The sequence below is a fragment of the Mus pahari genome, chromosome 3 (assembly GCF_900095145.1).
Source record: "Mus pahari chromosome 3, PAHARI_EIJ_v1.1, whole genome shotgun sequence".
NCBI lineage: Eukaryota > Metazoa > Chordata > Mammalia > Rodentia > Muridae > Mus > Mus pahari.
The window spans coordinates 23,291,982-23,304,802 of record NC_034592.1 but is presented as its reverse complement, the minus strand read 5'-3'; the positions used below and the strand labels follow the sequence as shown (position 1 = coordinate 23,304,802).

At 49.0% G+C, this 12,821-nt stretch overlaps 1 protein-coding gene across 2 annotated transcripts in view; it reads left to right on the top strand.

Moving 5' to 3' along the window:
• The first annotated feature begins 5,250 nt into the window (after nt 1-5,250).
• The window catches only part of Ttll11 (tubulin tyrosine ligase like 11), a 230,151-nt gene continuing 222,580 nt past the window's right edge, over nt 5,251-12,821 (top strand). For both annotated transcript variants that reach the window (XM_029537002.1, XM_021193514.2), the window contains exon 1: nt 5,251-5,973. In XM_029537002.1, the coding sequence (XP_029392862.1) occupies nt 5,251-5,973 (723 nt within the window). The remainder of the gene's footprint in view (nt 5,974-12,821) is intronic.

Here is a 12,821-nt window from a genome sequence, read left to right as displayed (position 1 = left end):
GTCAGAAGGCTAAGATGCTGGGTGCTGATGATGTCAGTGAAGGATGGTGGCAAGGAAGTGTCGGCTGTAGCTCGCACCAAGGTGGAGGAGGAAGCAGGCTAAACCAAACCTTTTCTTTGGTGCCTCCTTGTATTCCAGCTTCCTGGTAGAGAGTGTGGCCAGCATTCGATGTGACTCTTCCCACTGTAATTAAACTAATCAAGATAATTCCGTACAGATGCTCCCAGAGGCACGCTTCATGGTGATGCTAGACCTGATTTTAGATACCATCAAGTAGAGTCTACCTAGTGAACCATTAATTTACCATCACAGTGAGTGTGGGCTGCCTGTTTGCCCGCATACTTCATCCTTTTGGAAAAGAAACCTGACGGATCAGCCTCACTTAAAACCCTCTCAGTGACATCAATACCGTGCAGAGGGGCTTGTTTGGAGCCTGGCTGCAAGCCTCACCAGTCCTTACCATTCCCCCACTCATCCTCCCCCTCCCCCTGTCCCCAAACTCTCTTCCATCCCTATGCAACATCCGGGGACTTCTTGATCCTATTGTTTCTGACAGGCACTCCAGCTCTTATCTCCATCCCCTCCTCAGGGGCCTTCCTCATATCCTTGCTCACAGGATGTGGGGCTAGGAAGAGCCATGATGAAGGTCCCACCGCTGTGGACTTTTGCATTGCTCATTCTCACATCAAGTAGATAATGGATAGCATGGGTCCTTAAAATGTGATGTCGTTTAAATTTTACTTTATTTTAAACATTATGTCAGGTGACCTAAGAAGAGCTTTTATATCTGGGTCTTAACGTGCTTAAGTAAGTATGGAACTTAAGGTGCTTAACCAAATAGATGGGTTAAGTACAGCGAAGGGGGAGGGTGTACCAGGTGGAAGATCACAAGGCGCTAAAGTCTAGCTTGTGTGCCTTTATGCAGGTTACTGTGCCCGCCTTCTCTGTCCATCCAAAGTCGAGAGTCGGGCGCCACCTGGTGGCAGATCTTGACAGTAACATTTAAAAAAAAGTAGCCCCCATGCCTCTCCCCCTAGACAACTTCTTCCTGGTTTCCTCCAGAAATGGACCTGCTGTAAAAGTGATATAACAATAGTCAAGTTTACCTAAAAATTGATTTTTCCAGTTAGCAAAGGAATTTCATGCTTGTTGCAAAAAAAGTTTGGAAAACAGATAAGAATAAAGAAGAAATATGACTCACTTAATGGTCACAGTCCAGAATAATCACTATTAGGATTTGAAAATATTAACTTCCGGTGTTTTTTCTCTTTTTATATTCTTTTCATAGATAAGAATAACAATAACTCGTGTTCTTACATCTTCTATACACACATTTCAGGTGCTGCTAGCCAACCCAGAGTTAGAATATTGTCTTTGCCATCACTGACTTGAGTTCTGTGAGCAGCGATTTCTTTCACCATCTGTGAAACACATCTCCTGGAGCTGTCCCCAGGATGACAGGGCATCTGCGGTGATCAGTTCAGGCCTCGCGAGATTTGTTACTCTGCGGCGATCAGTTCAGGCCTTGCCATAGATTTGTTACTCGCCAATAACACGTTACGATGTGAAGCTTTGTCTTTTCTGATTCCTCGAAACAATCTCCAGAAATAGAATTGACCTGGAGGTTCAGGGGCACGAAGAGCCACAAGGCTGCTACAGTTTTCCAAAACTGAAAGGAAAGATTCAAGCAAGATTTCGTGTTTCCAGCGCTGCAGCTGTTTCCATTCCTCTCTAAATTCTTTCAGGCCCTCTTTATGTTGGGCAGTTTTTAAACACAGTAATTACAGTGCTTTCGCCCGTTCCCATGATGTTACATCACTGGCATTTTTCTCTAGGGCTAAAGCTGTCACAGACAGCATTTGCCAAATTAACTTAGCTGCTTCCTCAGTGTGGAATATCTGAACCATGTAAAATTTCATTCATTCATTCATTCATTCATTCATCCATCCATCCATCCATCCATCCATCCATCCATCCATCCATTCATACAATAGTTACTGAGTACATCCTCTCTGCCAGGTCACTGTGCCACTCATTTCTGGCTTTGAGACTGGCAAGACAGACTTGAAAACATAGAAGCAAAGCTCCCACCTTGGAGTCGTGAGGCGGTCCCTTACCCTGACAGCTCTTTGCTCCCACCTTGGAGTCGTGAGGCGGTCCCTTACCCTGACTGCTCTTTGCTCCCAGCAGTCATAGTGGATGCTGCTCTTGGAGGCACCTCCTACAGGGCTGGAATGTTCATTTATGTATTCTGGGGGCTTTCCAGAGAAGTGAGAGGTATTTCCAGTGTTGTCCAAAGCCCGACGACGGCATTCAATTGGGCCCTTTGTGCCCTGTTCTTCCCACCCCACCCCCATGCTTGGGTTGCATCTGGTCCAGTCAGCTTCCTTGCTCCCTTGTATGCACAGCACTACCTCTTTTCCTTATCCTTTTCCTCAGTGAGCTCCTGCACTGCCCCTGGAGCATCTGCGGCAGGGGCAGGGGTGTCCTCAGCTGGTGGACAGACCCTCTGTGACTGTGTCTCAGTGGGCTTGGTTCCTTCCTCACTGGCTCTGGCCAATGGCCATGCCGTCTAACTATGCCTGCCTCATTCTCAAGATTCAGCGTATAGTTCATGTCTGATGTAGAGCCTGGCTTTGCATTCTCGGAAAACTCATTTGGCCTCCCTTGTGCTTCATCTTGATTTTTCCCTCTTCCATAATTATCGCACCGGATGAGGTCGGCTTTAGATGGAGGGATCAGAGCCATCTCAGCAGGCTGAAAGCTGAAGACATGGGCAGAGCTGGAAGGACACGTGGGAAGCCCCTGGGGCAGAGGAGATCATGACTGTACAAGCAAGCGGCTATCACTATGTGGGCTGCTCTTTCCAGAGCTGATAAGCTGTAATAATTTGTTACTGCATCCACAGTGCTCTTTGTGGACCACATTTTCTGGTCTTTTCTAGAGAGAAATCAGTTCAAATCTGTCCTTGCCTAGACAGATGAGGATGACATGATTTCTCAGTGAAATGACAGCCAGGATGTGGTAGAGGGTTATCATGTACACCATCAGTACGGACTGCAGCTACTTCTGCCCAAGGGCACTGAGTAAAGTTCCCCAAAAGACAGCTAAGAAGATGACTCTGCATTTCCTAGGCAGAGACACTAAGGAGGGGTACATCTAGGCAGAGGGTGTGTGCAAAGTCACTGACTCGAAGAGAGGGTGTGATTCCAGAAAAGAGGGTAGAAAGAGACAACTAATGTTTGAAATTTATCTAGAGAGGTTGTGCAACTGGAGGATGTCTCTATGCTTGGAGAGAGCAGCTCCAGCTGCGGTATGAATGGACAGGAGTGCAATGGAGACAGATGGTACCCATTGGGAGGCTGCTGCAGCAGCTCAGAGAAAAGGCAGAGGCTGACCTGACACAGAAATGACAGGGAAGGCAAAAGAAACGCCATCTCAATGTAAAAGCCACAACTGTAGGGATGGACTGGCTTTAAGAGAGGAGGGAGGGGGGGTATGATAATTTCAAGCATTAATGAATGAGAGTGGTGGCAACTGGAACCAGAGACATCAGATGGGACAGGATTTGGGGTGTCCTACCATTCATCTCCAGAACTTTCCACATTGAAAGCATACCCATGAACTAATTCCTGAGGGAGAGTGAATGGCTGGGCAGGGAAGGCCTCTTTCAGGCACCACGGACAGCTCCAGGACTCTCCAGAGGCCTCTGGTTCTTGACATTGGGGCCTTAGAATCAACATGGCGACTTTAACAATCCCACCCACCCCCAACCAGTCATACCCACAGGCTCAACCAGATGTTCTGGGTCACAGTCTCTGGAAGAGAGGGTAAGCACCCAAGACCCTTAGTACAGGCACTTGAAGCCTCCATGCCTGGGTGGGCTTCAAGACAGCTTATTCACACGCTGAAATTCCTGGCCAGAGAAACAAGACTTTTGAAGAAATGCAGAAGGGGCCATTTTCCTCCAGGACCCTTAAAACTAAATGTGGCAGAATTCACTGAAGTGCAACCATGGCCACTAGTCAGTCCAGGGTGCTGTTACAACTTTCTAAGCCCATTTTCTGAAACTTTCAAGTCAACCCAAATGCGGCTCCCTCAGGCAGGAGAGGCCCCTCTTCTAGATCAACTTTACATTTTTATGACTACCTTAGTTGGGTATAGGAGTTCATCACTCAGGAGGCAGAGGCAGGCAGAACTTTGTGAGTTTGATACCAAGTAGTCTATATAGTGAGTTTCAGGACAGCCAGGCCTACGAAAGAGACCATCTTAGCAACAGCAAAGTATGGCAGCCATGAAAACCTGAAAGCAGGGACTTGAAGAAATACTTGTACATGAATGTTAATGGCACTATTAGTCACAAGATTCAAGGAATTAAAATAACCAAAAACTCTGCAGAGAAGTCTATGGAAAAATAATTGTGCACGCACACATAGAATATTTGTAAGCTTTATGATGGAATAAAATTATGACACCCACTATGATGAAAAACAAAAACAAAAACCTTGAGGAGCCAAATAAGACAAACACAAGAGGTACCCCAGTAGTTAGACTCAACGGGGAAATAGACTTGTCGTGGCCAAGGCTGGGGTTGGGGTGGGAATCCCAGGAGTTAGTTCATGGGTATGCTTTCAGTATGAAAAGTTCTGAAGATGAATGGTAGCGGTGGTTCGCACCACAGTATGAATGCACTGAGTGCCACTGAAGAGTGAATTAAAAATAGATTAAATGAGGGCTGGAGAGACGACGGCTCATCTGCGTTCATATCCTGGAACCACACAGCAGGTCACACCAGGGAATCTGATGCCTTCTGGCCTCCTCCTCCACCAGGCATGTACATGGTACACATACATACATGTAGGCAAAACTATACACACACATAATAAACTTAAAAATAATTAGTAAGTTTTGTTATATGTTTTTTATTGTAATAAAAAGTGTTGCCCTCTACGAGTGTAGGAATCTGAAGGGCTTCTCCATTCCGTGGGAGAGACCTGAAAACCGGCAAAGGTGGCCTCCAGCCTCAGTCTGAGGCTCACAGAAAAGGAGTCGATGAATGTAGTAGGACTGGGGAAACTGAGTCTCGTGTTTGAGGAAGATGTCGCTCTTCCCAAGTCCTTCCCTTTCCAAGCTCGGGAGCGAGACAGGAGCGCAACACCTTTTTTGCCCTCAACCCCACTATAAGCCATTCCTGGCCAGGCCCTGAGCGCTCAGAAACTCTGCGCCTGTGACGAGCTGCCCTCTTCCAAGATGGCTATCGCCGCCTCTGTGACAGGCCTGGTCACGTGGGCGCGCTCGCTTGTGAGGTCGCCGGGCCCCGGCAGGGGATTGTCCCTTGCGGGGCCCCGTCCCGAGGCGGCGACTATCCCTGTCAACCGGGGCCTGAGAGATCATGGCAACGGGCTCGGGCGGGGAGCGCGTGGCGGCGGCGGCGGCGGCGACGGCGGCGGCAGTTTGGTCGCGGGCCGGGACGGCGGAGCGACGGCGGCGGCGGCGGTGGCTGTGGCGCCGGCACCGGCCCTGAGCATCATGCGGCGCAGCAGCCCGGACAAGAAGCCGGAGGCTGGGTGGGAGGCGGACTCGGCGGCGGCGGCGGCGGCGGCGACCGAGTCGCTAGCGGCGGAGACCGGGAAGCAGCAGGGCGTGGACGCTGGCGCGGCCGGGGATCCGGAGCGCCTGGAGCTGGAGGAGCAGCCCAAGGCCGTGGGCGGGATCCCGACCCCGGCGCGACGCCACGCGCCCGAGGAAGGAGAGGCCCGCGTCGTCCGGCGGCTGCCACCCGCGCTGCCCCTGGCCCCGCCGAGGCCGGCGGCGCGGGCCCTGAGCCAGCTCGTGAAGGCACGGGGCCGGAGCCGGAGCCGGGTCTACCGGCGGAGCGCAGGCTCGATGCGGCCGGTCACCGTGGACAGCTCCAAGGCCCGCACGTCCCTGGACGCGCTCAAGATCAGCCTTCGCCAGCTCAGGTGGAAGGAGGTGAGGCCCGCCGGCCCCCGGCGCGTGGGCACAGGGGGGTCGTCCCGAGGCCTGGCCCCCGGAGCCACTTCCCAGGTCAGGTCAGCCCGACTCTGCTCTGCTCCCCTACAGCTTTTCTTATGTCTGCAGCCCTGGCCTCTTCAAGCTGTAGATCCTGGTTTTTACGTCCCGTCTTCTCCTCTGTTGGCCCCGGGGCCAGGGGTCACCTTTCACTTTCTGCATCTCAGTTATATTTAAAGTTTAGTAAACTTTCGTGCTTAGAGTGCCACTCTTGGGCCAGGTTTGTACTCGCCCGCGCCTCACTACACTCTTCAACTTAGCTGTGCGACCTTGAGCAAGCCGCTTTTCTTCTTTTGGCCCCGTTAACCTCGGGAAAGGGAAGCCGGTTCGTTCTGGTTAGGAGCGTAGTGCCTAGTGCTTGCACAAGGTTTCAGCAAATGACAGCCTACTTTGATCACGCTCTTTTACCACCACCACCGCCACCACCACCACCACCGCAGACACTGGCTGGGGGATGTAGCAGGTGACAGTAACTGGGGGTGAAAGCATGAGGAGATGAATCACTCACCCTTGAATTCATTTCAGTCCTTTTAAGGGACGGGGCGGGGCAAAGCACCAACGAATTGGAGAGGTTTTTATTTTCATTGGCTGAGTAAATAAGGCCAACTGACTTTATTTACAGCATAGAAGCCATTGGTCCACTAAAGATTTCGTGGGCAGAGAGCAGGATAGCTCAGGTTCTGAGCTTTGGGCTGAGGCTGTGGGTACAAGTGGTTTAATGAAGTTGGAGTCTGGGGAGAGATGGCCACTGGTCCACTATGGTCAGAATGTTGATGTCCCAGTGGAAGAGTTTGGTTTGGTGGGGTGGTAGAGGTGGGGGTCTGGCAATCCCAGGTGTCAGAGCCCTCTCAGTCTTGATTTTCTTGATTTTGGAAACTGGACGAGGATTGGGAGACTCGGTTCTACAGTGTCTAAACTGTAGAGAAAGTCCCATGTCCAACCCAAAGATAGGCAGGCCAGGAAGGTAAACTTGGACTTGTCAGAGCCACTCAAAGATAGGCGGGCCAGGAAGATCCAGGTGGACTTGTCAATGCTGCTGACCTACTGAAGAGAGAGCCCAGGGATAGAAAGTAACTCAAGCTGGCTAGCAAGTGCCTGTGTTCTCTGCTCAGCCCTGAGAAGAGACAGGAAGCAGCCTTCATCTTGCTCAGCCAACCCAGCACAGGTTCATTTCCTTTATTTGTAAATATCCACCATATTGATACCAAGTTCTGTGCTGGGTCTAGAGAATCACACTCTAAATGTACCCTTGTCTTCAACCGTTCCTAGTTCAGTAGGGAACGAAACGCAGTAAGCAGTCCCGGTATCTGCAGGACCATTGCTGCTGCTGCTGCTGCTGCTGCTGCTGCTGCTGCTGCTGCTGCTGCTGCTGCTTTAAATGCTCCTTTCCCAGCTAGCTATGTGCATGGCTTTCTCTGTCACCTCTTGAGACTGCTGATCAAGGTCCTGAGAGAGGTCTCCCAGGCGATGTTCACAGCCATCTCTAGCCCTAGCTTTTGCTTCATAGCATGAACCTCTACCTGACATTGTGTTGTATTTGTTTATTGACTGTTTTGCTCACCACCAGAATGTAAGCTCTTCAAGGGCAGGCATTTTGTTTTGTTACTGCTGTACTCAAAGTTGTCTGGCATCTGGAAGTTGCTCAATAAATATTTGTTGAATGCGTGAACATATTATGTGATGAGTGTCTCTATGTGCTGTGGGAGGCAGAGGTGGTCAACTCCAGTATACCTTCCTCAGGGAAGTGAAGCCCAAATGAGTCTTGAGTGTTGACCAAAGTTATTTAGTGGTGTGGACTTTGGGTCCCTGGTAGAGGGAGTGGTATGGGCCAAGCAAAGTGCATGCAGTGCTTTGTAGTCATGCTGAATGGCTGGATCAATGAGAGGGATGTAGCGTGGTGAGAGATAAGGCGGTATAAGTGAGTCGGGGTCAGATTGTGTCACAGGACTTGGGCCCATTCTTGAAAGGAAACCTTGAAGGCTATTGCAGAAGCTCAAGGGTCTTCAACCTGTCGGCTCTACTACTGTGGACAAGTGAGTGGACCTCTTCAGACCTGTTTGCGCAGCTGAACAATGAGGGTAGGTTTAGCAAATTCAGGATGCCAGCCTACCGCAGTAACCACAAAGTGACAATGTTAAACCCCTGCACCAGTGAGCCCAGAAGAATAGGTAGTTCTTAGGACCCTACCTTGACTGCCCCTCCCATTCCAGGCCTTCTTTCTATCACTCGTAAAACGTGTTGGCATGTAGGTAAAGATACTCATTCTAGTGTATTTGAATATAATTGACTCCCAACAAAAAGCCTTCACTGTGACGTAATGCCATCCTTCCTAAAGGCAGGGCAGTATGACTGGTGTTGCGGTGTCCCTGTCAAGAGACACCCATCAAATGAACAGTGGGACATTTGTAGCACAACACATATTACCATCCTCCAGAGACCTTCCGATCCTCCTGGCTTTATCCTTGATTGTTGTAGTCTTAGCATCTAAGACAAAACAAGTGCATGAGGAGTAACATAGATGAACTTGGTACTAACAAAGCACAAATACACAACCTTTGTAGGCTGTCACCCACCTCTTACATCCCTTATGGGAGTGGTATTGGACAAGATCCTTTCTAACTTAGGGCCAATGGAGTTGACTGTGCGTCAGCCTTCCTTGAATGTTTAGCTGTGCTGCTCAAGAGTGTGGGGATTTCCTGCTGGTTGCCTTTGGTGGTGAGTGGGTAGCCCAGAAAAGAATACGGTCATGACTAGGAGTGGTGGCACGCGCCTCTGACCCCAGGACTTGAGAAGCCAAGGCAGGAGGATTACAGCTCAAGGCTGGGCTGAGCAACTTAGCCAAAAAACGAAACCATAAAGGAAGGTAGGCCATGACTAACAATCGGTGTGAATGCTTCCACTCTCTGCAGGTGTGTAGGAAAAGCCTTCCCACCATGGTTCACTTCCCTGGGGGCATGGGCAAGTCCTTGAATCCAGAAATGTGCCCACCTACTGGGTGCTCAAGTCCTCTTCTCCTCTTGGTTTCTTTTTAGTTCCACATATATCTAGAACCCACAGTGATGGTGGAAATAATGAACCCTTGTGCAGCTCCTTCTACATACCAGACAAGTATTTAACCCTAACCACCCACTACAGTAAGTGCATTAGTGTAGCCGTTTTGTAGATGGGGAAACTGAAATACATGGAGGCTAACGTACGCAGGGCCATACAGTGACTTAGAGACACTCAACCTTGAGTCCAGGCTTCAGGTCTTCACTCACCTGCAAACCACAGCAGTGGGTGAGAAGAAAATCAGCTCCTCGTTGTGCAAGAGCTCTCACTGAAGAGGCACAGAGCTGCAAACAGATGGCCATGGTCCTGTCTGGGATCTGAGTGGGCAAAGGAAATTCCACACAGTGGGACAAGGCAGGGAGTGGGGACCAGGTCCCAGATATAAAAATGACATGCTGGTGGCTTAGGGAGCATGTGGGGAGCAAAGAGATGCAGAGAGGACCAGCTCAGAGAGCCAGTTGTAGACCATGCCAAGAGGCCTGCATCCCTGTCCGCACTGCCCTGCAGCTTGTGGTTGTATGTAGGCCCAGCTTCCCTTGCCCACTGTCCTTCATGCTAAGTCTGATGGTTAAGTTTTCAGTCACTCAGTTCTGGGGAGGTCTAATTCACCTGAGTCCATGGAGGGTTTTTAATTTGTTTCTGCAAAAGCAAATTCACAGATGGTAGCTCTGTAAACTTGTAGATGTGAATATAGTTATTTCAGGTTAGCAAAGGAAAGCCACATGTCCAAAAATCACTACTGACAAAGTCGATGGTTCCTGCTCACATTTGGAGACGCTGTAGAAAACCCTCTCCCCATCCCCTATGTTTGTTTGCTTGCTTTTTTACTTGTCACCTTCATTAAAGGACACCTTGGAGAAAAGAACAGGTATTGAGTATGTGAGCTGCCCTCCTTGGATACAGCAGTTGTGAATGGGTGCCATAATTCCATGGACATGACATGACATGAATGGGGGCTCAGGGAGATTTGATAGGAGGACATTTGTTGGCAGTGGTTTGCATAGTCCCTGTCCTGGGAGCTCTTACAGTGTGAGCTCTGTTTCAGACATTCCAGTATGTCTTTGAAAGGTCCCTGCCTATCTTCAGCATATACACAGGACTGTCTTAACATTTGTAACATGAGAAGTACTTTTTATTAGGTGTATCTACTAGGTAGGGTACCAAGAACTTAGTGCTCATTAAGAGTGGATTGAGGCCAAAAACATAGTGGCACACACCTTTAATCCCAGTCCTTGGGAGGCAGAGGCAGGCAGATCTCTGAGTTCAAGACCAGCTTGGTCTACGGAGTGAGTTCCAGAACAGCACCAATAGTAAACAAACAAAGTAGATTGAGGAGCTGGAGAGATGGCTCAGTAGTTTAGAGCACTGGTTGTTCTCCCAGAGGACCCAGGTTCAATTCCCAGCATAGGTCTGGAAGCCTCACAACTGTAACTCCAGTCCTAGTAGGTCTGATGCCCTCTTTTGGCCCCTGTCAGCATTGTTTGACCATTGTGCACAGACATACATGCAGACAAAACACCCATGAACGTAAAAATGAGAGAGAGAGAGAGAGAGAGAGAGAGAGAGAGAGAGAGAGAGAGAGGAGAGAGAGAGAAAGTGGATAGAGGGGCTGGCATAATGGCTCAGAGGGTAGAAAGGCCTCTGCCTCCAGGCCTGATAACCTGGAGTTTGGTTCCTGGGACCCACATGGTGGAAGATGAGAACTGGCTACTGATCCCTGTAAGTTGTCCTCTGCCTTCCACACAAACACCGTGACATACCTCTACATGGACATATAGTCACATACAGACACACACACACACACACAGAGACACACAGAGACACACAGACACACACACACATACACAGACACACAGACGCTGAATGAATGGTTGCTGGAGAGATGGCTCAGCAGTTAAGAGAACTAATTGATTTTTCCAGAGGACATGGGATTGATTCCCAGGATCCACATGGTGTCTCACAATTGCAACTCCAGTTCCAGGGTTTCTGACTTCCATGGGCACCAGGCACAACGTACATGTGGGCAAAGCGCCCATACACACAGAATAGTAAGAAATTTTAAGATGGGTACAATTGTAGTAAACATTTTAAAAACAAGTGGTTGGAACACTTCCTGCGGATTCTTTTACCTCTTCCCCACACTAACCTCAGACAGATTACCTCTCATCATTTCCAGCTTAGATGACTGAGTTTAGAGATGAGAAAATCGAGGTTTGAGAGAGATTTATACATGGCTAGCCCAACTCTACATTTGCTATTCCTTTGCTAAAAGCAAGGAGTTAGGCCACCGCCCCGCCCCCAATATCGTCACTCCCAGATAAAGGCTGGAGAAATGAAGCAGGCCCAGCATCTAAGCAAGAGAATCAGGTTTATCAGCACTCAGTAGTGTTCCAACACTCCTTTTGTGGGTGTTTCCTAATTCTCCACTTTCTATCCCTCCCTTTCCCCACCCAACCTGTAACTCTCAAATGACAGCAGTCACTCAGAGCCAAGAGAGACATATTACAAGCAGGGCTCAAACTAAAACACGCTGAAACACACCCCACCTGGCAGATGAACACTCCACATCCACTCCTCCCCAGTCCTGTCTCGTCCAAGGCACAGAGGTGATCCCCTGGCTATCAGATGGCTCCTCTGTGGAATGTTATAATGCCAGCGATTTACATCTCTTTCTGAGTCCTTCTGGGAAAAGGCAGAGTACAAAATGAAAACCAGGGTGCCTTTGCCCCCCCTTTCCAGTTTCAACGATAGTGCAATTTATGTCGTATTTTTGAAAAGAGCATTATACTTGAGAGCAGTTTATGCCCCACTCCATCAAATGTTCTCCTTCAGCAGACATGTTATTTTAACGTCTAATCCACCAGAATTTCCCCTTTGCTAGTTAAACTTGTCATCACAGAAAAATCACAATTCACTGCTGCTGGTATTTGAACAATACATGTAATAGCTTCGGCATCCAGACTAACTTCTTAAAGAGCCCCTTCAAGACAGTAAATTCCAGGGTTCATGTTCAGGGTCTGTAACTGTTGCACATTAATTTTTTTTTTAGCAGGTGTGGCATTTTCTGAGGCTGTTTTTAAAGGCAAAGAACACATACTGTGTGCATCGTCCCTTCATTTTGCCTGCAGTTTTGGATCCTGGGTTTCTGTCAGCTCTTGTTGAATGGAAAAATTCACCCATACACTTTATTTCCCTTTGAAATCTGTTTCTGAAGAAGAGCATATTGTAAAACTAATTGGCCTCTTTCAACTGTCTGCTCCAAGGGGAAGGACCAGGTGGCCGAGGGTTAGAGTGTGGACTCTGTACAGGCTCCCTGAGTGTCAGCTTCTTCAGCTGTGATGACACTTGCCCCGTCAAGTGTGTCTGTGAGAGGCATGGAGGAAGGTGTGGGCATCGCCCTGGCCCGATGCTGGGCATACTGCTGGTTTTCAATTGGAGTTCCTTTCCTTCTATGCGGCAGTGAACACATTGGTCTGTATGTGTGCTCCGTCTTTGATCTGTTTCATTAACTAGAAGGAAAAAGAAATGTCAGTCTGCTGATTAAAGTTATTCCAAACATATATGACATTTGTCTCACAGATATTTATGACTCACATGTACCTGCTCTACTTGGGCTCTAGTGGTGTGACAGGTGGCAGATCTGGGGTACTTGTGGCTGTTTGCAGCACTGGGGAAGGAGCCCAGGGTTCTCTCTCTCTCTCTCTCTCTCTCTCTCTCTCTCTCTCTCTCTCTCTCTC